Below are 25,397 nucleotides of genomic sequence, written 5' to 3'. Positions count from 1 at the left end.
CTTCCAGATTGGACTTAAGACAGCTAAAAACAAAAAGCACACACAAGAGGACAATTCCGAATAATGATTAAAAATAGCTTCAGAGGGCGCCTGGGTGGCTCAGTGCGGCTCAGGTCATGATCTCGGTGTCCTGGGATCGAGTCCCGCATTGGGCTCTCTGCTCGGCGGGGAGCCTGCTTCCTCCTCTCTCTCTCTCTGCCTGACTCTCTGCCTACTTGTGATCTCTCTCTGTCAAATAAAAAAAAAAAAAATGGCATCAGAATCTTAGCTGGAAGGTGAGGGAAACACAGTGGAACTGGAAACTTGGGTAAAAATGATAATGGACAGTAAACAATTCTCTATTTGGGTTCTGTTGTCACTGATGGTAAAAACTGACATAGTACTGAGTAAGGGCTGTACAGTGACTCTTAGCTCAGTAGGTGATGGGTTTTCCCATGGTTATTGAGCATTTCCTAGGGCCAGGCACTGTTCAGGATACAGAGATGACTCACGCTTTTTGATCCCCATCCTCAAGGTGCTCACAATCGAATCTGTTCCCATTATAACCTTATGTACTGAGAATAGGCATAAGTTTCTCTGTGTCTGCTCCCCCCATGGCCTGTTCTGTTATGTCAGGCCTCATTTAGGTGGTGAAACCTACCCAAAATTACTGGACAGGGATGTATGTCTAAGTCAAGACAGCCATAGCATGGGGCCACACCAAGTTTGGCAGATGATGTTTTCCAAAATGCCTATAACATATCTCCTATCCCACTTGCTCTTGACACTGAAGGGTAGCATTTATGTCTTCTTGCCCTTGAACTTTGTGACTGTTTCAAATGACAGGGGATGGAGGAAGTGACGAATTGTGACTTCTGAGTCTAGCTTTTAAAATGCCATGTCCTTCCACTTTGTTGTCTTGGGATATTTGCTCTTGAAACCCAGCTACCATGCTGTGTGACAGCCATGGAGAGGACTATGTGGTAGGAACCAAGGTTCCGGGCCCACAGGCCTGGCTGGGTTCCAATCAAACAGCCGATAACAATACCACCTTACCAGCCATGGGAGTGAGACATCTGAAGGCAGATCCCCCAGCCCCAATTTTCAGTCACCCAGCTGTTGCCATGTGGAATAGAGAGGAGCCACTTCCAACGACCCCCCATCCAAATTGGAGACTCACGAACAAAATAAATGATTGTTGCTGGGTTAAGCTCCTAAGTTTTTTGGCTTTGTTTTATTGTTACTTTGGTTTGGTTTTGGTTTAAGCCACCCAGTTCTAAGGTAGTTAGGCAAGCAATACATGGGCAAAATGCTAATTCAATCAGATTTTTCTCTTTTGCAAAGTATGACTGCTTCTGGAGGTGGGACTCTTGAGGTCGGGGCAATTCTCAAACATTGCTGTTCTTCCTCTTTTACACAAGGGCTATGGACCTGCCAGGTTTGGCCATTCTGAAAGTCACAGTGATTATGGCTGTTGAAGAGGTGATCTTTTAAGCAACTCTGCATTTACACGCGATTGCACTAACCACCTGTATTTGAGAGTAACTGGGCATGGCTCTCTATCCCAACCCTGAAGAGAACAACCACTACCCTGCTGACTTCAGCTCCAGTAAATGGGATTTTATTTTTTCACTCAGTGTGACCAAATCCTTACCGGAACCTAGATCCAGAAACTAGTTTTTTTCCCCCTTACCCACTTTATTCCAAGCCCAGGCTTCTTTTTCTCAGCTGGATACACCATTTCCACTGGCACTGTGTGGCGCCCTTCCTTCCCCACCAGCCGGCAGCTTCCATTACTTCTCATCTGACCATGCCCAACCAGGGGCCTCCTTGACAATGACCAACACCTTCTTAAACATTCTCCTACTGATTATTACTGGACAGGCGGGTTAGTGTAGTAGTTTAAAGCACGTGCTCTGCAGTTGGGAAGACACGGCACAAGTTCATGAGTTCTCTAAGCCAATCTTCAAAGTATACGGTGAGGATTAAAATGAGATGCTACATGATTAAGTGCTTCACCCCTTCTGGCCTGGATTGCTGCCTCTATAGATATCCAATATTCTCTTAGTGCTTTGTGAAGCAGAACCTTATTGTTGGATATGCTAATGTGCCAACCCTGGAGACTACTGTTCCCGGTGGCCTGGCAGATAGGTTAGCTAATGGGATAAGGCTGAGGTGTCTCAATGCACCAGCAGGAAAGCTCTTTTAAGTGACTCACCCCTGGGCTTGTTCCCTTTCTCTCCTCCTTGTGAACATGATGCTGGAGAGTTTATATCATGTGGCCACCTGGTCGACCGGAACTCTGCACTGACGGAGGTGGGAGTCTGAGAAGGAACCCAGGTCTCAGGTGACCGTGCAGTTACCACACCAGCTTACCTTTGTGCTCTTTCATATGGGAGAAGAAAAGACCTTGCTTAAAACAACTGTCTACTCTTAGAAGCTGAACTTAATTCCTAACTGAGACACACAGTGGATGCTAGGTACAGTTAGTATTATTGTTCTCTCTTAGTATCATTTCCCTAATGTTGTGGGACTCTCTGCTCTTTGGGTCCAAGCCATCTCAAGGCTGATCTGTCCCAACACTTCAGTCCTTCAGTCGTTCTGGTTGAAATAGGAAGGAAATACCCACCGCCACAGACTCTCGGGGTTTAACGTTGCCCTAAGCAACCAGGTTTTACTTCAGCTGGGGCCTGGAGGAGGGATCTTTCTGCTTGTTGTTTGTCAAGGTGTTGACTAGTTTTTGTGACCTGCAAGAACACATCCTTATTCACAGGTGTCTTCGTAGGATCTGTGTATGGTGAGCCTGCCTGTCAGCCTTGCTCTAACTATTATAATGTCAATGTGTGGAAAATGAAATTAGAATTAAAGGCATGAAGAAAAGTGAGTAATCAGGAAAAAGAGAAAGCTTTAGCTCTGAGATTTTCCCATTTTTACTTAAGAAATGTTTAAAAATTACATTCCATAGACAATTAAAATTTCATTTTTCAATTTAAAAATATTTTGCAAAGAAAAAAAGACAAGAATGTGTTATAGTATCTTTTTAGATATGTAGAAAATCCAATTAATTTTAGGGTAGATAATTTTGTGTAAAAAGGTTTCAATTCTGTAGGAACTTTTAAAATTGTCATTGCTTCATTTATTTAAAGAGATATATAGATCAAAAGAGCATAAGTATCAAAGGTAAAAATTTTTATTTTTCATAGTCACAGAAATTAAAAGAATTTTCCTTTTAAAAGACGTTAATTCACCCCTTTACCCTCAGTCAACAACATTTTAGTAAACAAATACCTTACCTTCAAATAAACATTAATTTAAATGTTAATATACATTAATTACATAGAAACTAATGTTAAAGATATTTTTTACTCCTATCTTATAGCACTTTATTTTTCAACTGAATTTAGAAATGCTTTTTAATTCCATTACTGCTGATTGAGCAATGTAGCATACAAACAGGTATGGACTTAATAATTTTTTTAATCAAAAATCATGCAGCTGAGAACAGAGCAATTTATACATATGTAATGTATAGCTGGTATTTCTAAAGCCATAAGCTATGAAGGAAAAATAATATTATATATATTATTCTCAGCATGCAAGACAAGAGGAAAAAAACCCTAAAACCTTTCATCAGTGTTAAAACTTTAGTAGTTGTAGGGCGCCTGGGTGGCTCAGTCCGTTAAGCCACCAACTCTTGACTTTGGCTCAGGTCATGAGCTCAGGGTCATGGGGGGCAAACCCCACGTTGGGCTCCGTGCTGGGTGTGGATCCTGCTTGGGATTCTCTCTCTCCCTCTCCTTTTGTCCCTCCCCGCTCCCTTCTCTCTCTAAAAATAATCAAACAAAAAGAAAAACAAACAAACAAACAAAAAATCTGTAGGGATACCTGGATGGTTCAGTGGGTTAAGCAGCTGCCTTTGGCTGAGGTTGTGATCCCAGGGTCCTGGGTTTGAATCCTGCATCAGGCTCCTTGCTCAACGAGGAGCCTGCTTCCCTCTCTACCTCTGCCTGCACTCTGTCTGCTTGTGTTCTCTCTCTACCTGACAATAAATAAATAAAATCTTAAAAAAAAAACACTTCAGTAGTTTTGCAAATAAATTCTAATCAATAATGATTTCTTACATGAGGCTTCCAAGGTAGAATTTCTACATTGAAGCCCAATGGTAAATACAACATCTGTTGATCTTACTGATGTTCTGAGAAAATACTTTATACTGCTTGAAAAATGAGAGAGTCTAATAAGGTAGGTTGGGTTTTTTTTTTTTTTTTTGCAGTATTTTCACTTAACTTTAAAAACAAGACATGTACATGCTAAATTACCAATGATCTACCAGATTATTTTTAACTTGTTGGAAAACTACAATCACTGCTCTTTCTGGAAGCTGACATTTATTAAACACTCAGAGTTTTCCTAAGTTCTTGATGTTATATATAATTTCAGGGGCTCTACCTAAGTCAGAGTAATATGGTGATTACTTTCCACTGATATTAACATTGAAAAAAATGTTTCTTACTATTTGTAGTTTCTATGTGTCATTCATTTAATTCTTGCCATGCAGACCAAAAAAGTGAAAAATGTGAAGATTGTGCTTTTTGTAAAAGGTCCAATTACTTATTTATGAAATACCAAAGGCCAGTGATGATGCTGTGGTGGGAAGTGAGGAATATGGTTATCTGTGCACTCCACACTTGAAGTCCAGTGGAAGAAAATCCAGTAACCTTTGCTTGTCTTAAACAGCTCAGTTTTGCATTTCTAAACTTATACAGCACTGAAATAAAAATCTCCATGTTATTGGATATACTTTGGTTTAGAAATTTAACTTCTTGGGGCACCTGGGTGGCTCAGTCGTTAACCGTCTGCCTTTGGATTCAGGTCAAGATCCCCGGACCCTGGGACCGAGTCCCACATCAGGCAGCCTGCTCAGCGGGAAGCCTGCTTCTCCCTCTCTCACTTTCCCTGCTTGTGCTCCCTCTCTCGCTGTTTCTCTCTGTGTCAAATATATAACTAAAAAAAACTTAAAAAAAAAAAGAAATTAACTTCTTAAAATATTTCAGAAAGAGCTTAGAGCATCTATGGAATTGATTTGAAAAAGTTTTATATAACTGAATGGATTGCTATCCTGTGAATATGACATTTTTTGGGAGAAAAGGTAGTAGGGCAAAAACCAAAAGAAATCAAGAAAACCCGCTGCGTATCTACAAATAGCCACCCCCAAAAGGACTAAGAGGAAAATAAGACTTTGGTAACCAAATGGGAGAGTGCCAAGGTAATGTCAAAAAACTGCTCAAACAAATTTAGGATTCATTGTTTGGATGATGCAATTATTAATCACAGTTACAATTATTAATAACCAATCTGACTAATTTCATTGCACGCTATTATACCGTGACTCTTCTGGTTACCTTAAGATTGAAGAAATGTTATCTGCGCATGAAGCTACTCTGGCCTGCCTGTTGTCCCTGTTAAATGGAAGCCCGAGATTCATCCTGAGTATCTTCCAAGTGTGAAAACATAGCATGTGTAAATTTAATTCAGCCTAAAATGTCAATGTTTTCCCCACAATGAGAATTTCAGCGGTGTCTTCCTAGTATGTAACTGTGTCTTATCACTCCAGTACATTCAGAATTTGTATTAATTCTGACGGGAATTTAAACTAAAGTCTGTATTTTCTGTTTACTAATCATGGGAGCCTCCTTCCAGACATGGTGCAAACTGATAAACAACCAAAATTTAAAAATAGACAAAAACATTTTTAAAGCATGCATTTACACTGCTAGACGCATTTGCCTCCCCTCCCCCACCCCACCATGGCTCTGAAGTTTGATCCCTGCTATATGCCTGTGTCTGGATAACAATGAGCTCGCCAGAAAGAGGAGTCACATCATTGCAGTAAGAGTAGCTGGCTGATATCCTTACATATTTATTAAAACAAGTTTCCTGAGAAGTTCGACTCGACAACATTATTAACCTGGTTTGCTTAAAATGTACAAAAATGCAGTGAAACTTACATATCTTTAAAATATCCCCAAGTCAGATTTTGTTCTGATTGGCTACCCAATTAAGGGAAAACTAGTTAGCTGTTTATAGACAATAATCTGAAGCATAAAATTAACTTTGAGTTTAAAACAATTCTTAAAATTATCATAAATATATGACACCTTTTGATTGAACAGTAATTAATAGATACAGGAGGCTAGGACTGACCCTTCACTGCTTTGATTCCTATATCTTGCCAAAAAAAAAAAAAAAACCTTTAATAAAATGCTTGTATACTGTGCAATTACAGAAGTTAGTACATTTTTCAGAGATAAATTGAAAGGCATGATGCTGAAGTTTGTTTCTAGAATTTGAAATGATTTTAAATACTAAATGAGAGTATTTTTATTGTATCGTAAAATATTGCTTCATCAAAATGAGATTCCAAGACCTCTTATAGTTCTCTGAACTTCTAAAGTCACATTATTGGATGGTCTTGGACAAAATTGATAGGCTTCGGTGTTCCCCCCAAATCTTGGATACCTAGAGAGAAAAAGAAGGAATCAGAGAGTCTTCTGAGAGTCAAAATGTTGAGAAGGAACAAATTAACAAAATAGGCTGAAACGATGATTCAGAAAATGGCAGTTTTGGCATAAGTATCTGGGAGTCATTGTGGACCACAAGTTGAATATGAATTTGCAGAACAGAAGTGAAAACAAAAATACCGTATTAGGATGTACTAACAAGAATATGACACATAAATCTGTTGAAATTATATACCATGAAGACTGTCTTTTGCCAAAGCTGTATGAAGTCTCAGGATAGCAGAATAGTCGTGGTTAAACACAACCAGATAGTTTTCTTTCATTGTGTGGAAAGATCTCCCCAGCTTTGGAGCTCTGTCTTTAAAATTATGGGCATAGTCCTGAAGGCGAGCATGCCAGAGGGATTCCAAAAGGAGGGAGAGGGGCCGTTTTTGTTATGCATTAAGGCGGCCTTTCAAATGAAAGACCCCAGATTCAGCAGCAAATGTTTGGTGAACCTCATCTCCCCTCAGTTTATATGTAGAGAATAAAATAAATAAAGTTTTCCTTCTTTACTTCTTTCCTAGAATAAAATATCAGGTGTTGTAGAAGATCTGAGGATTCCCAACTTGCTAGATTGCTTTAAAGTAGAAAATTAAGGATTAAATGAGGAATGATTTTACATGAATGGGAATGATAAGCAGACCCTTCTGCACCACCGCTTCTTGTAAAGGGTGTCAACAAATATGGCGGAGAACGTCCTCTCTGATGGACTGATTGTGGCCTCCTGGAGAGCTGTGTAGAGGAGGACATGAGGCTTGTCCCAGGCTGATAGGAAAGTGCACTGAGTGATATCTGCCACAGACACAGGTATTTCCTATTCCTATTCGGTTTGTTTCAAATGACCTTAAGGATCTCAAGAACAAAGAAGGCTGACAGCTGATCCCCCTGTGTACCTGTCCTTTTCACATACCATAGGCAAGGCAGGTGTGGTGAGAGCAAGAATGAGGTCTGGGGAAAATGTGAACAGACAGGTGATTTTAGCTGAGAAGGAAATTACTTTGCTCTCTCACTGAAGATTCCTATTCCTCAGAGAAGGTCCCAAAGGGTCTGGCCAACTCAGAGTCCACAAGGCACCAAACAGCATCAGGATGGCAGGCTCTCTCTGTATGTCTTCTGGGCAGGTAGGTGAGCTTACCAAGCCCCTGGGATGATGTATACAGTGAACCACTTGCTTTGTTTTCTGTCTCTCCCATGATGTAACTCGCCTTGAGGAAAGTTCCTGCTGAACGCAGATGACCTATCAGAGGACTTGACTAATCAGAGGAAATTATCCAGAGCTAATTCGGTAACAAGGTGACCCAGAAGGAAGCCATATATAAAACAGCTTCCTGATTTAAACTCCAAGGAGTGAAGCAGAAAGGTAAGACCTAGAGAGCATGGCCAGAGTGAGTACAGGCAATGAGAGGCGGGTGGACGGGAGGGAAGAGGCCCTGATGAGAGGTGGATACCATGTGGTTCCTCCTCCCTCAGCAGCTAGCATGGACGGCAGCCAAGCTTCTTCCTAGTGCTGCTCAATTGTGCATTCTTCCAAGTACAGGTGATGCCATCATTAGGAAGAGTGGGCGTTGGAAGAAACAGCAAAAGGTTCTTGTGTCTACGTTGATTTGAAATTAATTAAATTTGCATCCTCTTCATCCTCTGTTGGCAGGCTAGCAAGCTCCCTCCGGGGCCGCTTCTCTTGGAAAACATTAGCACCATTCAGTTTCAGGATTCATTGTCACTGCAAAAAAACAGAACAATCGTATATTTCCAAGAAGCTACTGAGAGCTGGTCACTCCACTACGGAGGTGACTCAAGAAAACATGAACAGTCAGAAAGCCAACGGTGTCCGGCTTACCATTTCTGAACCAAAGGTTGGTTTGAATTTTTGTATTTGATCCCTGAGGAGGAAATCCTTGAAAGCCAAGAAATAATCCCTTAGCTCTTGCTCTAATATCCCTCCCTAGTGCTGATGTGGAAAGAACCAGATGGAGTTGGAGGTTCCCTCCCTTTAATTAAATCTAATCCCATTCTCTATGAATCAATGCCAAATTGCTTTTTTCTCCCCCTTTTAAAAAATTTTCCATGTGTTGTTTTTTCTCAGGAGTTTGTGGTCCTGGCGTGTTTTCAAAAACCCATTTTGTTCATATCCACAAAGGTTCCTTCTCGGTGTCATTTAGAATTCAATCATTAGGCATCTTGGGGTGTGAGGAGACATAAATTATGGACATGGTATTCGGACATGACTGTGCCGGCTGGCTAATTTGTGCTTTTGTTTCTAGCTTGGCTATCTTGGCCTTGTATCTGGCTCTGCAGCTTTTCCCAGTGAGACCACGCCTCCACCCACGGCTCCTGGAAAGCAAGCCACTCTACCCCTCCAGCTTCTTGTTTCACTTTGCTGTCCCATCACTCAGATCCCAGAACATCCCTACTTGAAGTGACCTCTGTCTCCAAGAAGGTGCCTGAATGATAATAGCCAATAGAACTTCGTATCTCCTTAGCTCACAGGCGTGGATGCTCTGCAACTGACTAGATTCATCTGACTCCTACTTCCAAGCTCTCCTGCTCAGGGAGACAGCATATGTTTCCAAAAAGACTGAAGCAGTTTGATAGATAAATTGATCTATCCGTGTAAGGAGAGGGGAGGCATTGGGTGTATGGTTGTGTGTTTGTGTTTGCGTTGTAAAGACGGAGGGAAGAAGCTGTGATTAAGGATGGGCGATCGATGGGAAAGTGGGAAAGGAGGAGGCAGAGAGTTGTGAATAAAAGACAAGTACCACAGCGAAACTTACCTGAAATGGAAAACTGATGGAAAATTAAGACTTTTTTCCCCCCAAAGAGCAGAGATAACCACCCTTCACTTTGGTGACCCTGAACCACTCTTCAGCTGGGCAAGGAGGTTCCATTTCTTGGAAATTGGGTGGTAGCAGGTTATTATTTCTAAGATCTAGGAGTTCATCTCTATGCACATAAGAAAGTCTCTTTCCTTGAAATGCCAGCCACTCTAAGCAGAGTGTAGCACAAAGCCGGAAAGCAGTGGGCACAAGCCCTCTTTTGTCTATAGCACTGATCTGCACCCAGCAGTTCTAACAGAAGTGATTTTCTAAAGTGTTATAAAACCAATCCATAGTCTTTGTTGAAAAAATAAATACAAATAAGCAAAACAAAAATACTAAGTCTTCCCACAATTAACATCTTGGTGTGTACTCTCCCAAGCTTCCTTCCTTTGATAAAGATATACATTCTTTATGTGCAAAAAGGGGATTAAAAAAGGGGGATCATATTATGCATTTCATCCTATAATTGGCATTTCTCACCATCACTCACATAAAGACATCATTCCTTGCTAATAAATATACAGTATCTTTTTAGTGGCTACAGAGTCTTCCATTGTCTCACCAGACCGAAAAAGCATGTTTTAAACTGTATTCTTGAGATTAAACATGTAGTCTATTTCCGATTTTTAGTTTTTATTTAGTATAAAAAATCTTTGCACAATTCCAATTGTCACCTTTGCATAAACATACCTAGGAGAGGAATTGCCAGGTTAAACTCAATGCCATTTCTAAGCTTGAATGGCCCATTGGCAAATTATCCCCTTCCCTAGACATTTTGTACGATTTACCTTCCTCTCCACACTTTGTTTAGGGAGATTTCCTTTCCCCACATCCTTTCCAATACTGGAGATTAGTGTTATTATTTTTTAAAGATTTTATGTATTTATTTGACAGAGAGAGACACAGGGAGAGAGGGGACACAAGCAGGGGGAGTGGGAGAGGGAGAAGCAGGCTTCCCACTGAGCAGAGAAGAGGGTATGTGTGTGGGTGATGGAAGGGGAGAGAGAGAGTCTCTAGCAGGCTCCCTGCTGAGCATGGAGTCCCACGAGGGGCTCGGTCCCACAACCATGAAATCAAGGACACTTAACCAATGGACCCACCCAGGCGCCCAGACAGCTATGCTTTTCTGATATGATTTTTGACCTGTGTGGCATGCCTTCAACCAATCCCCACCCTAAGTTATAATAATATATTCTCTATTTTTTTCTGGACTTTTTTTTTTAACATTTAAATTCATTTGGAGGCTATATTAATCTAAAGCATGAGAGAACTCTTAATTTTAATCATGACATTGTGAAGTCTTTCAGGAGTACAGTATGTCTCTATTTTTAAAAATCTTTTTATGTCCCTCCATAAAACTGAACAGTTTCTTTTTACATTATGCCATCTATTTTTTGGTTAAGTTTATGTCTCGGTATTAAACACCTCCTGTTGCGTTTACAGCAGTACGCATGCTAGTACGTGCTAACAGTGGCTCTTTCACACAGTAGAAAAGAGCATAGGGTCAGGTGGCCAGAGCTTGGAAGTGGTCCAGCCACTTCCTTGCTGGGTGACCTTGGGCAAGTGCACTTTTCTTAGCCTTAGTTTTCTGTTCTCCTCTCACCCGCAAAACATATATAATAATCTATGCATTTTATAGCGTTGTTGCAAGGAATAAGTGAGGGGTGCCTGGGTGGGTCAGTCGTTTAAGCTTCTGCCTTCAGCTCAGGTCATGATCCCACGGTCCCAGGACTGAGTCCCGCATCTGGCTCCCTGTTCAGCAGAGAGCCCGCCTCTCCCTCTCCCTGCCACTCCCTGCTTGTGCTTTCTCTCTCTCTCTCTCTGCCAAATAAATGAATAAAATCTTAAAAAAAAAGAAGAGGAAGAAGAAGAAGAAGAGCAAATCTAAGGAAGTCACTGCTCTACCAGCCTGACCTACAAACGTGTGAACATGTATTATTCTTATTTTGCAGAGTCTACGTTAGCAAATGTTTGTTGGTTCAACATAAGCTTTAACACTGCTTCCAACATCCAAAGGCTTTAAGAAACCATCTTCCAAAAACAAACTTCCCATTTCTGAGGAGAATGTACTTCCCTGGGGTTTGTTGAGAACACCCTGTGAGCATTTCGAAGGTGTAGCCTGTGACACTGTCCACCAAGCAGAACCTGTTTCCTGCGAGCACCAAAGAGCCCGGGAGCCCACATGTGGCACCCTGCTCGTGGACTGTGAGTGGGGTGACGGGTCCTGCCACACAAGACGCTCTCAAAGCTGACACCCGCTGCCTCAGGGGCATCTGGTCATGCCTAGTGTCCAACACTCACAGGCCTGTGTTCACCGGAGGGGTGTGGGCCTGGGAGGAAGTCGGCACCCTGGGGTCAGGCCCACCACCTGGACCTGGAGACATTCTCACTCGCTCGTTCCTTCCTTTATTTAGTTAGTGTGTTCCCTGCTCTCCTTGGCAGCTGTTTATCATCTCTGTGAAACCATGAAGGAAGGCCGGGCGTTTTTAACTCTGGCAAACCCTCGAGTTCCCTGTTAAAAATACCTTGGCAAACCGCCACACGATTGCAACAAATAAAGTCAGGGATCCTGCCTCAAACCTCTGCTGCTTGCCTCAGTGTTAATTCTGGCAGCTTTAGTGTCTTGTCGACGACAGTGGCAATAGTGAGTAATTTTTTCTCAGAGTGTTACATAGATATTTTAAGAATGTGGGACAGCTTCCCCAACAGCCTTTATAGTAACAGGCCTACTACTAACTGTAAAAACAAATTGAACTATGACAAAGCCTCATCTTACGATTTGTAAGAAAGCATTTAATTGGAGCGCTCGCAGTGAAATGAGGACAGAGTCGGATCTGAACACCTTGTTTCTTAACCACCCCTGGGTCGCAGGCGGGAGCGGATCAGCCATCTTGGTTCTCCTGACCAGTATCTCCTGACCAGCTCCCTCCGTAGGACCACAGCCAATGTTCCCTGGCTCCGAAGATGGCAGTAAACCGGCATTAAACCTTTTTCATGTTAGGATGCTCCCAAACTTGGTTTGGGGGCAGTGCAGAGCTCAATATGGCATAAAGTCACCTAACAATTAGATCATGCTCCCTTTCTCTTCTCCAGTATACCCTCCCTTCTTCCCGAAAGAGGCCAGCACGAGGCGGGGGGTAGGGATGGAGGTGTGGGGATGGGGTTGGGGGTGTTTATAGAGGTCACACATCTGGCTATCATCACAGCCAGGCCTAAAATTCATCTAACACACATAGATCATGCCTGCAGCAGACACAGTCTGGGCCATTCTTCAAGCAATGCTGTGGTTTATTAAATTTAATACATATTCTCTCACCCACAACATGCACGTCACATGCACACACGTACAACACCTGCATTTTAACAGTGTTATTTGAGGTTATCATCCTGTGGGATTATAAGCGGTTACTCTGTGCCCTCTGATGTTACTTTTTATCCCTTATAAGACAGCGCTCAGATTTGAGGGAAACCAGCTGCCACTTAAACATACTTCCTATTGAATACTTGTTGAGTTTTAGAGGACTTTTGAGAAACTAGAAAGGAAGAAAGGAAAGAAACTCACGAAGAAAATAACTAGAAGTGGCCACTGAGATATACTTGAGTGGAGAAGCTAAAACAGTTCACCAAAACTGCTGTTTTCTCACTATTAATGGATCAGTCTTGTCAATGACTGTACGAGATGATGGCCATGCCACCCACCAAATACTGTCAGGTATTAATAACTTCATGGTGACTGTCTTTCTTGCTGCTGAATGTCCCTCCTATTTTTTCATCTCTAATTTGTCTTTCAATACGTGGAATGTCTCTTATCTTAACCAGTTAATAAATGTAAATGAAAATGTAGTTTTAAAAGACACATTGAGTTTTATCATAAACTTGCAGTGTAAATTGGACAAATCACTTAACCTCTCTGATTCCAGGTTTACTCATACAGATTAGCTTATTCTAACTGGTTGAACTGGCATGATGCAGACCATTCCAGCCTCATACTAGGTGTTCAGCAAATATATTTTGTAAAACTACATCAACAATCATACTTTAAAAAAAAAAAAAGACAAAGAGAAGAGCAGAAACAGGAAGAAATTCACAAAATTCTTTATTAAACTAACCTGGATTTTCTCAAGAAATATTGAAGCGATCCATTTTTATGTCACTGAGCTCAGACATGAATCATAAAATAAACAGCAGAATCATTACAAAACCGGAACAGGTATGCTGTTATTTGCCCTCTCTGACTAGCTAACTTCCTAGTTGGTAGTACCTAGGCGTCTGGTATGTATAAAATGCTGTATAAATATCTTCTTGTTTTTTTGCTATTAATGTGCCTTCAAAATTCTAAATCCACTTGGAAGGAACCAAATCAATTTTCCCCTAGTCTTTCCTAATGCTATTACTCAATATGAACTCATCATTGTAGCCAGTTGGCATAAAGGGAAAGAAGATGGACACGTGGCTAATATTTGTGTTTCCTTTTCTGTGGTTATTCACCTAAGCTTGCCGAGACAGAAACACTTGCAGGAAACTGTCTGATTCTAAAGGCCTCGGGAAGAAGGGACAGGATGGCTAGACCTTAAGCACCGTGATGAAAGGAATTCTATCCTTCATGTGGTTACAACTATCTAGTGGCATTTAAGAAGATGCTGGGAGGGTTAAGAGTAGACAATAAGGCAGTGCATTCTTTACAGAGAATTTAAACAGTAATAAAACCAACTCAATAGATCTGCTTTCTGTTATCACTGAGTGCTGGCAAAGCTTAACAATGCCACTGAATGAATTCTCTTCAGCTCCAGGCAGACCCCTCCCACTGCCCCACTGTACCCCCTAGACACTATTCCACTGACACTATTCCCACTACTCCCATAGTGTCTCATGCATAACAGGTAAGAATTAGGGGAGAAATACTAAGGTAGGAAATAACAACATAAAACTCCCCCTCCTCCACAAGTCTTTATTATCTTATTGATTTTCTAAAGACGTGAAAACCCTAGTGTAAACTTCCCAGAGTGCTTCCTATGTCTCTGGCCCTTATGAAAGTCCTGTGCTAAATGTTAGATTCCACAGCATCAAAGAAAACGTCCATTCCATGAGGACAGGGCAAGGTAATGAACAATGGCTGGCCAATGGGATATGTGGGAAAAGATCTGAAAAACCTGAGACTAAGGACCCTAATGAAAAGTCTTCACACCCCGTGTGGTACGTTAAGGGTAGCATGGTAACCAGATGGACTCCTTTTTCTAGAAGCACATGGACTTTATATATAATGGAGGTTCTGTGTCAGAGGATATTTCTAGCAGTAAGAAGGATTGAACACTTCAAATGGGTTCTGGAAGTCTTAATGTAGTAAGAGGAGGGAGACATGGGTTTCCTACTAAACTCACTCTCCAGTGAGTACTTTCTGAAGCGTTGTGGTCTACAGCACACTGCCTGAATGGGAGAGGAAGGATGAGTCTCACAGGGAAAAGCCAGTGGGGAACTTTGGGGGCAATGATGTGTCAAAGTACATTAGCCAATTGGTATGGAGCATCAATAGTCAGGGAGGTTGTGCAGAGTATGTGGGAATCCTCTGTCATTTCTGCTCATTTTGCTGTACACCTGAAACTGCTCTAAAATAACAAGGTTGGTTTTTTTTGTTTTTTTAAAATGCCCAACCACAGATATGGATGTGCCTGGCCCCTTGGACAGAGTCTCCTTAGCGCATAAGGCAGTGAATTTATGTATATCAAATTTAAGTTAATAATAATAATACCAGGGATGCCTGGGTGGCTCAGTGGGTTAAGCATCTGCCTTGGGCTCAGGTCATGATCTCAGGGTCCTGGGATCGAGTCCCATGCCAGGCTCCTGCTCAGCAGGGAGCCTACTTCCCCCTCAGACTGCCACTCTCCCTGCTCAAGCTCGCAGGTGCATGTGCTCTCTCTCAGACAAATAAATGAATAAAATCTTTAAAAACAATAATAAGGGGCGCCTGGGTGGCTCAGTGGGTTAAAGCTTCTGCCTTCAGCTCAGGTCATGATCCCAGGGTCCTGGGATCGAGCCCCACATAGGGCTATCTGCTCAGTAGGGAGGCTGCTTCCCTTCTTCTCTCTCTGCCTGCCTCTCTGCCTACTTGTGATCTCTGTCAAATGAATAAATAATTAAAAAAAAAACCTTTTAAGGGCGCCTGGGTGGCTCGGTGGGTTGGGCCACTGCCTTCGGCTCGGGTCATGATCTCAGGGTCCTGGGATCGAGTCCCGCATCGGGATCTCTGCTCAGCGAGGAGCCTGCTTCCTCCTCTCTCTCTCTGCCTGCCTCTCTGCCTACTTGTGATCTCTCTCTGTCAAATAAATAAATAAAATCTAAAAAAAAAAAAAAACCTTTTAAAAATATAAAAACAATAATAATACCAGTACTTACTGAGAGTTTATTTTGTGTCAGGGTTTGTTCTAAGTGCCTTATATCTTTCCAAGTTTTTAGTAACTAACAATTAGATTTGCTTTATAATCTTGTACTGCTCTTTGACTAATCAGAAAGTACCTATATACCAAAGCCTGGGGACTCACCTTTGCTGTTTCCATATGCCAGTGCTGGCTTCCCCAAAAGGTAACAAGGTGAAGCCAGGCTGTCGTCCTATGAATTGAGACCAGATAGTTCTGGACCAATGGAAGAATGCAGACATACACCTTGAAAATCATAGTTTAGCATAAAGCAGCCCTCCATATAGCTTAAGGCTTTTTGTCATACAGGCAGAAATGAGCTCAAGTTTATTCCCAGGACCAACCTTTCAATATTTCAGAAACGTGATTTCTAAGATGCTTTCACAACCCCATAATCCTCTAACGTTCCTTTTTTTCTATGTTGCCAACAATTTCAAAGATCAAGAGGCAGGTACCTAAAAACCACTGATGTTTCACATCATGTGAGGGTGCCCGTCAGAGATACAGTAACAAGATATTTATAGGGTTTTGGTGGTGATGTGGGTGAGCCCCACACGAAACATAACACAATGACTCATTTTTAGGTAAGATTAAAATGCGGGGAAAATACTCCTTTGTAATTTCCTTTGTGATACTCCCCCTAGCATTTTCTTTTCTCTCCTCTGCTTGTTATATCTGGCATCTCATTTAAACAGGATAGGCTCTTTTCTGAGCCAGTGACGAATTTTTAACATGCAGATACCTGGAGAGGTAATAATGACTGAAATATTCAATAGGAAGTGGATTTCCTTGTCAAAGCTGAGGCCTGATGTATGACATAGGGGGAGCAACTACATCTCAGACAGGGTTGAGGGAAAGGTACAGAAGAAGGGTCCAGAAGACAACCATCTGACTGCCCCAGTCACTATCAACAATCAGTCTTCCCTTGTGAAGCTCCAGCCTCAGGGAGTGCCCAGTGACAAGGGACTGCATTCTGGAAGCATTTAAGATGACAAGCACAGGACCTTTGGTTAACATGGAGGGAGAGAAGACGGGTGGTGTTTATTCTGCTCGAAAGTTTCTTCTATTTAGTCCCACAGAAGCATGAAGTCCCAGTCACAGGCTCAGTCACATTCTCTGCTCACTGATCACCTCTGAGTCACCCCTACCAACAACTTGATGCCCCCCAAATCACAGTGGTGCCATGTGGGATAAGGGACCGAGCTGCTGTGTCATCAATCCTTTCTACCGCGACACTTCTCATGTCCCGACCAAACAGTTCTCTGATCAACAACACCTCAAACATGGTCATTCCATCCTCCCAAAAGGTAACAGTTAAACACCATTAAGGGGTGCTGAACACTACCAGTGTTCAGCAAAATCTTCTATCAAGCAGAGCCACCTAGTGGTAGGATGGAATATGTTTATTAAATTCTCATTTAATTTCTCTCCTGTAACAAACAACCCAATCCAAGTGGGGTTTTGTTTTGCCTTATTTTTTTATATGTCCATTTTGCTCACTTTTAGGTACAGTTATTCCCTTTAAGATGGCCACTTCCATCTGTTTTCCTTACCAAACATCTCTTCATCCAGGCTAAACAAGCCTATAGTTTGTTGTAATCACAAAATTTTATGACTAAAATGGAAGCCTACTCAACAGTGTCTCTTTCGAGGGGCAAGAAAATGCCAGCACTAATTTGCTTCTGAAGATGGAGCCACTAGGATGTATACTTTGCATTTTCCTATTTGCCATAACTCACACTTTCTTTTCTCCACATGACACACACATATATCCATGTAAACCGTCTCATGAAATTTACAGGCAAAGAGACAGTAAGCAAAAGGTCTCACCCATAGTCTCCCATCCTCACCCCCATAGACCTCTCATCAATAGCGGAAACTAGAAGTACCTTGGGTTGTGATTTGATTCCTTCTCTTCCTTTAAAGTAGGTAAACATTCACAGTCAGCTAGGACAGGAAAAAAAAAAAAAAGCAAACCCATTATTAGTCACCAAAATTCTGTCTTCTAGCCACAAAACTCATATATTTGAGCATCACATTTCCCTGATCTGTACAGTTCCTTGTGCAGAAATGGCCTCACTAGGGAGTTCCAGAGGTTAAAAGATTAATGATGGCAAGGCTCTTGAAATGGAAAAAGCATTAGTAGCACAGATACAAGACTTCAACACGCCTCTGGCCTGGCTGGAAAGGGCACAACTCATCATCGCTTGCTTATTCAGTCCCTGAAGAACCCCACTGTGGCTCCAAGAGCTAGAATCTGCATGTTTCAGGTTAGACACTGGAATAAAATAGCTTTACCAGGGGTCCTGATGTGCCTGCAGAATGATTTCAGTCAAGATGCCCAATCGAAAAGCCGCAAGTAAACTGAGGAACGACTAACCTTCTTAAAGCCATCAGAGCTCTCTCCTATTATGCCACAGTTACTTTTAAGGAAAAACAAAATCCATCCCCTCCATCATGCATGTGTCAAAATAACGCTCTGCTATGGTGATGAAATAGAAGTGCTTTTTTCCAGGTTTCTGGTTTAGTGAGTGTGCTAGGATCCTGATTTTGTATTACAATGATTTCAGGCACAAAAGGAAATAAGAAAGGTTATCTTTGGGTAGTATGTATTTTTTTCTCCTTTCTACTTTTTTTTTTTTGCATTTTCCATATTATATTACATACACATATTTTATAAACTAAAAATAACGAAATGAAACTACCTTCAGGATTATCTCTGTGACCCACTCCTATCCTTAAATGCCCCATGGAGCCATTCTTTCCTCAATACTGGGCTATGAAAAACAGTTCTGCTCAAAACTATACAAGTTCCTGAAGGGTTCTAATCTTTTGAAAAGTTTATGTTGATAAAGCCTCTGGTACAGTCATTCTAATGACAGGTCTCTGGATTTGGACTTCACCATTGTTGAACCCGATAGAGCCCAGGGTATTTTTTAAAGATGAGTGCTAAAAATACGAATGAAATGGTAAAATAAATCATGGATTTATTCATTTAATCGGAGCATTAAAAATAATTTATTGATTGGGGGCGCCTGGGTGGCTCAGTAGTTAAGTGTCTGCCTTCCGTTCAGGTCATGATCTCAGGGTCTTGGGATCGATCCAGTTTCGGGCTCCCTGCTCAGTAGGAAGCCTCCTTCTCCCTCTCCCACTCCCCCTGCTTGTGTTTCCTCTCTCGCTGTGTCTCTCTCTGTCAAATAAATACATAAATGATCCTTAAATTTAAAGAAAAAGTATTGACTTTCTAAAGGAAATTTAAAGAGGAAAGAACAGCTACCATCATTTTTAAATCCAAATATTAATTTAAGGAAATGTAAGGAACACATACAATTACTGCCAGATATCAACTGGGAAATAAGTTAAGGAGAATATTTGTAATACCACTATATTAGCGTTGTCCCATAGAACTTGCTTCAGTGATGGAAATGTTCTAGATTTACGCTGTATAATATAGTAGTTACAAGCCACAAGTGGCTAGTGCACACTCAAAACATGGCTAGAGTGATGGAAGAACAAAATTTTTAACTTTCTTTTATTTTTTAAAATTTTAATTTAAATGGTCACATACGGCTGGCATCTGTTGTACTGGACAGCACTGATCTATGTAAACTATATGTGGTAAAGTTTTATAACCATATGCAGATTAAAATCATAGATCTCTAAATTCTACAGTCAGATGCTGACTTTTTCCAGATAATTAGGACCTGGAGAGTTCCTCTCTTGAAAAATAAAAAAAAATACCATTTTCTTCTTTAAAGAGGTCATTTGAAAAGCTCCACAAAAATAAAAACAAATGGCACCAAGTGAGGCCGTCTTTAAGGATGGTCAGACCCAGGTTCATGATCTGCTTGTTCCAGATCTAACATGGATTGGGCTCACGCCGTCACACTCCAGGATTTATGGGTATTTCCAAAACCCCGCAGTTTTCTCAGAGCAGAGAAGACAGAAAAAAGCAACTTTAGGTGACCGTACCATTTTTATTCATGCTGTTCATCCACTTGTCAAGCTCTTCCATCTCGATTTCCATAACAGAGGGTGTGTCCTCCTCAAAAATGGGGCTACAGGGAAGCAAAAACCGTGTTGAAACCCAAAGAAGCATGGTGTGAGCCTTTCCTTTTGGGAGAGCCTGGAACATTGTATGGGGGAAAGGTGACCTTGATCTCATGAGTGACACTCCGGGGCAGATGGGGGGGAGGGCGGGGTTTGCCCTCCTCACCATACCAAACTCTAGAAGGAGGAAAGGCTAGAACTAAAACAAACCTTCCTCTATCACCGATCCAAAGACAGAGGGCACAGAGGGAGCTCAAAGGGAGCCCAGGAGACTCTGACCGCCCCCTAGAAGGTACAAACTTGTGCCAGCCTTCCTCTATGACGAGCCTCAGGGGAGTTGCCCTGTTAAGCATTTTTGCCTTGCTTAATTTCACTTCCCTTTCTTTGAGGTTTCTGATCTGTGCCCCAGGTCAAGGGGCCACTGTGAACAGGCTGTTTTCCTCACCTCTCCTTTCAATTCCCAGGCTTTTCTGTCATGGAGAAATAGAGCCCTTGCTTTCAGAAACCCACCGGCCTCACTTACCAGGGCTCAGAATCCATAATTATGGGAAAGAAGACCCTGTTAATGTAAATGGTATTGGAGAGGAGGACCACCAGCTCTGAACCGCAGCATGGGTGTGACACCATGTGGAGGAAGTGAGCAAAGTGTCTAAAGAAGCCCGGTTGCTGGGGGGGGGGGCGGGGGCGGGGCGGGGGGGGCAGGCAGCAGGGGCAGGGGTGGTGACAGGGTCCCACAACACTCTTCTAGTGGAATCTTGCTCTCTCTATCCCTCTCCTCCTTACCTTCTTTCTCCCCTTTCCCTCCCTCGCTCTCCCTCTCTCTGTCCCTCACTCTGTCCTCCCATTCCCTGTGCCATCCTTCCTTCCTCTCCCCCACCATTCCCCTCTCCCTGCAACCCAATGTGGTTCTGCCACATGAACTTTAGGCTTCTACCAATGCTCTCCTCCTTTAATACCAGGGAACCTATCTTTCCTGGTGATAAAATGTTTAACCAGAATAAACGAATCGACGTCCTTGAAATACACCCAGAATCAGAGTATTGAACTACAATGCATTTGGAACTGTTAGCAGTCAAAAGAGATTTTTTTTCTGAAGAGGACCTCGTTCTTTGCCCAGATTTTTGAATTGGGGTTGGAGGACTAGTGTGCATCCGCCTCCCCTAGTAGGCTGCTCAGGGCCCTCTCCTGGAGTCCAGGAAATAAGAGCCCCTCAAGGGTCCCTCAAGGGTGTCAGAACAAAAACTCCTAAAAAGGCAGGTGGCTCTCTAATCTGCTCCTCTTCCTGACATCCCTGTCCTCACTGAGCTGGGTCACAGGCAACAAGGACTTACACTTTGATGTTTTCACTTCCCAGTTCACCTAAAGAGAAGAAAATACAAAGGTCATGTTAGTTTTCACTGTCCGTAACAACTTTTTATTTCAACCACAGCTGAAAACTCCTTTACGAAGATAAGAGATGACTTCAAATAGCATTTTTAAGGGAGCAATAGTGAGCCTGAGTCAGACATGCACCATATTGAAACGAGGTCCTCATCCGTATAAAATCTGTGTGTGTGTTTTTTTAAGATAAGAAGGTCCTCTGAGAGTGTTTACCTCAAATCAGAAGTTTATCCCTTTTTATTTTTTTAATCCATATAAAGAAGAAAACAGTGTGAGGGAAGGCATGTAGGAATGAGACAAGAGGGATGGCTCCTTGGTCCCTTGCCCCAAAAGGTCCCATTCAAAACATCACTGGGTGACTCAGCAAGCTAAAGCCTCTGCCTTTCACTCAGGTCATGATCCTGGGGTCCTGGGTTCGAGGCCCACATCGGGCTCTCTGCTCGGCGGGGAGTCTGCTTCTCCCTCTCCCTCTGCCTGCCTCTCTGCCTACTTGTGATCTCTCCTCTGTCAAATAAGTAAATAAAATCTTTAAAAAAAAAAAATCACTGTTGCATCTCTCCTTGTGACACATCAAGCCCAACACTGTGACTGTGCCTTTGACCTGGAGCAGGCTGTGGTAACTCTGTCAAGGGCTCTCCTCGAACTCTGCTCTCACCCCTGCTGCTTGCTTGGCTGGAGTCTTCACTCCCCTTCTGGTCTCAGTTTATACTGTCTCCTCAAGGAGCACCCTATATCTGAAGGAGGGCCCATCTTCCTGTTGTTCCCCAGCCCAGCACCTTTCTTACTCCTTTATAGCATTTGACCCATTTTGTCACTGATCAATTCATCGGCTTAATTTTGTCTGTCTCTGGCTAAAATATAGCTCCAGAAGGACAGAGATCATGCCGGTCTTGTTCGCCCTGATGTCCCTCACCTTCCATCCAGTTAACACAGTAGCCAGCAAACACCCGGTAAATGGTTATTGAATAAATGAGAAGGTCTTAATATGGATGGTCCAAACGCAGATTAAATTCATGTCCAATGCTTCAGACTTCCATAATGTCGTAAAAGTGCAGCTTTGAGCAAACCAGCTTTGTGTTGTTGTGGGCAATGTGAGAACCAGGAAACAGGACATCAAATGCCCATCAGGCTCCACATGAACGTGCAGCAAGAAGCAGACCCCGGGACCCCAGTTCTGGCTCTGTTTTGCTTGGCAGGGAAATGGATGCTTCCAGAGAAACAAGGCAGTGATGACACGTGACTGGAGAGCATAGGCCCCCAGCACCTTCTATGATGTGAAACCATTGAGAAGCAAACCACTTTGCAGAGGTCCCCCGAACAGTCAGATGTTCCTGATCCTCGAAAGTCAGGGGTCTCTTTTTGCCAGGCCTGCAGAAACACAGATCCCCATCGAGGAAATGCAGCCGGCAGGCACCTGGAACCAAGCTCCTGGAAGCCGGGAGCCGGTGTCATTTCCTGGGGGTTGGCAAGCTTCCATGGTGTTGTTGATCCAGGAAAGCTAGGCACAGATGGAAGTTTCGTGCCATGACTGCCTACCTTCCAGGGCCTCTGGGTTATGCATTTCTGGCCCTGGTAGGAACCAGAAGCTCTCTGCAGATGCCTGATCCTCAGACACTTGGACTGGGGAGAGGGGAGTATATGCATCTTGCATTTTTTATGTATTTTTAAAATCTCAAATTGACATGCTATTTCCTTAAGGGATTTTACTGCACAGTTGAGCCTCTCCTATAGGTGACCTATAGGATCCCTCTGTTGTGTCACTTCCCCCCTTTCCCTCCCCTCCTTTCCTGCTTAGTAACAAGCCCAACCTCCAAACATACACTAATTTCTCAGAGAGAAAGTGGCCCCACAGCCCCACCATAGAAGGCAGGGGTTTATCTTTATAATCTGAGCGCCTGCAGGCTTTGTGGCAAGCGAAAGCCAACCCTGCATGCAGACGACAGAAAAGTTTAAAAACCCATTACAAAAGTGCTCCAGATGCACCAAACATGAGGCTCCTGTAATCAGTATTCAAACAGAGCAGAGAGCCTTCTGTGGCCTCGTCTCCCCTGCTCTGAGACCATTACCCCTGGCCCAGCCACCATGGCAACAGAAAAACATCTGGGAGAGCTCACAGGCGCCGAGCATTAAGCCAGGAGGGAGACCAATTACATGTCCCCAGCAATCAGGCGCTGCCCGCACCACTCCACCTGGCCTCTATGTCTTTATTAATAGCCATCTACTCCCTTTGCAACCGGAGGGCAAATGCACCTCTTACACAACCTCCATCTGCTCTTAATTCCATCTTTCCTCCTACAGTTCTTCCATTCCATACCCTCCTTCCCACTTTGTCCTCCCCCTCCAGTTCCCAGTTACTCCCACTTAGCCACCCGTGCCCCACAGTCAATCACTCTCTTCTGTGTACCTCTGGTGGTGGGATTGCTGGGCTGGCAGGGCAGTGGGGTGGGGGGGCTTTGCAGGGGGCCAGAGCCCCATAGGAGACTGGCTTGCTTAAGCTTTTTTCCCACTCAGAACCCTCAGCAAGAGAGTATCTTTCTGGAGATGTACTGAGCCGTGCCAGGTGCCAAGACGTCACAGCCTGCCTAAAGTAAGGCTTTCCTGCCAGCTGTTTTCCCTGCAGCTCTGGTAGAGACACAACCCATGGAGACCCTTAATAAGTGTTAAATAAGAACAACTGCAAATGTAACTCCTGGAGGTCTAGGAAGGACAGTAGAACAGAGTTACCGCCCAGCACTTTCTTTCTCCTGGACTTGAAATGGACAAGCCCAAAGGAAGAATATGATTGCCAGTCGGAAGAAGGGTTCTTGCTACAGGTGTTGGCCAGGTCCTCCCCTGTCATCAAATGTACAGGCTTACTTCCTGGTGATGAAGAACACACCAGGCTCTATTCACATGGGGGAGGGCGGGGAACAAATGCACCTATTTCTAACTTGCTGAGGGGACGTCATCCATGCCCTCCCACAAAACATTGTTTTAGATGTTTTCCAAGCAAAATGCTGGTCTGACCCAGTGTGACAGTTTTATTTCTACTGGAAAAAAAAATATTTAAATCAGATTTTGTTAATTTGAACCATCTCCTTTTATCTATTTTTTAGAGAGCTGGGAGGGGGTGCAGAGGGAGAGGGAGAGAGAATCTTAAGCAGGTGCCCTGCTGAACATGGAGCCTGACGTAGGGCTCGATCTCAGAACCCTAAGAGCATGACCTGAGCCAAAAATCAAGAATCCGACACTTAACCAACTTCTCCACCCAGGTGCCTCTCTCTTTTAACTGACTTGCATTATAACATTAAATATGGACTTCAGCAGACAGGAATGATCAACTTTCCAGCATTTAGTTTGTTTTAAGAGACACCTATGTGTTAAGCAGTGAACCATCCATATCTATAGTAAAGGAAATATTCAAACAAAGCTCTCTCTATCAAAACTTGTGATAAGCAATTGCTTTGAAAACCTAAGATGTCTGTGTTGTTTCTCTTAAAGTGAGGTATATTTAAAACAAAAAGAAAGTGCCAATTTGTATCAAGAATAAGTTTCAAGTTTCTCTTTATCTCTGGGAATAGGTAGATGCTCTTCTAAAAAAAAAAAGAAAGAAAGAAAAAGTGCTAACACAGTTTCATGAACTCGCTCTTTCAACCACAATTATCGGGCTGCTGATATATGTGGTGGGCTACACACTGTGTCAGGTAGAAGGGGCAGTACTCATAGCAGCAGCTACACAACATGCCAGCTACTCTTTTTCCTAAGTGGTTTACATAGATGAATCTATTTACTTCTCACGACGGCTCTGTAAGCCCAGTGTTGGATTTGCCCATTTCACGGATGAGGAAACTGAATCAGAGAAGTCATAGGGCTAGGGAAAAAAGCCACCCAGGCAGTGTGGTTCCAGAGTCCACACTCTAACCTCCAAACCACACCATTAAACAAGATAAACAAGGCAAGTCCTTGGTTCTTTTGGTCCTAAAGAGAACAAAACCTAGTAAGAGAAAGAAAAAAAAAAAAAAAAGACAAGTCACCAACTTATGCCAACATAAATACCATGCACCGTAAGTGAGACCATAGTTTGTAAGAGCCGAGAAGAGGCCATGATTCATTCATTTTGCCCAGGGAGTGATTACTCAAGGCTTCACAAAAACTTCAGAACTGGGCATGGAAGAAGAAGGTGGCAGGTTGCCAAGCAGACAAGAAGGAAGTCCCAAACA

At 42.8% G+C, this 25,397-nt stretch overlaps 1 protein-coding gene across 1 annotated transcript in view; it reads right to left on the bottom strand.

Annotated features, from left to right (window-relative positions):
* Nucleotides 1-8,176: 8,176 nt before the first annotated feature.
* Nucleotides 8,177-25,397, bottom strand: part of TMEM154 (transmembrane protein 154) — a 39,988-nt gene continuing 22,767 nt past the window's right edge. The window contains exons 5-8 of the mRNA XM_044224866.1: nt 21,150-21,177; nt 19,741-19,826; nt 17,658-17,715; nt 8,177-8,262 (exon numbers count right to left, since the gene is read on the bottom strand). Coding sequence (XP_044080801.1) covers nt 8,247-8,262; nt 17,658-17,715; nt 19,741-19,826; nt 21,150-21,177 — 188 coding nt within the window. The 3' untranslated portion in view covers nt 8,177-8,246. The remainder of the gene's footprint in view (nt 8,263-17,657; nt 17,716-19,740; nt 19,827-21,149; nt 21,178-25,397) is intronic.

The sequence above is a fragment of the Neovison vison genome, chromosome 11 (assembly GCF_020171115.1).
Source record: "Neovison vison isolate M4711 chromosome 11, ASM_NN_V1, whole genome shotgun sequence".
Classification (NCBI taxonomy): domain Eukaryota; kingdom Metazoa; phylum Chordata; class Mammalia; order Carnivora; family Mustelidae; genus Neogale; species Neogale vison.
Note: the sequence above shows the minus strand (reverse complement) of the source record. Positions and strands in the feature narration are given on the sequence as shown.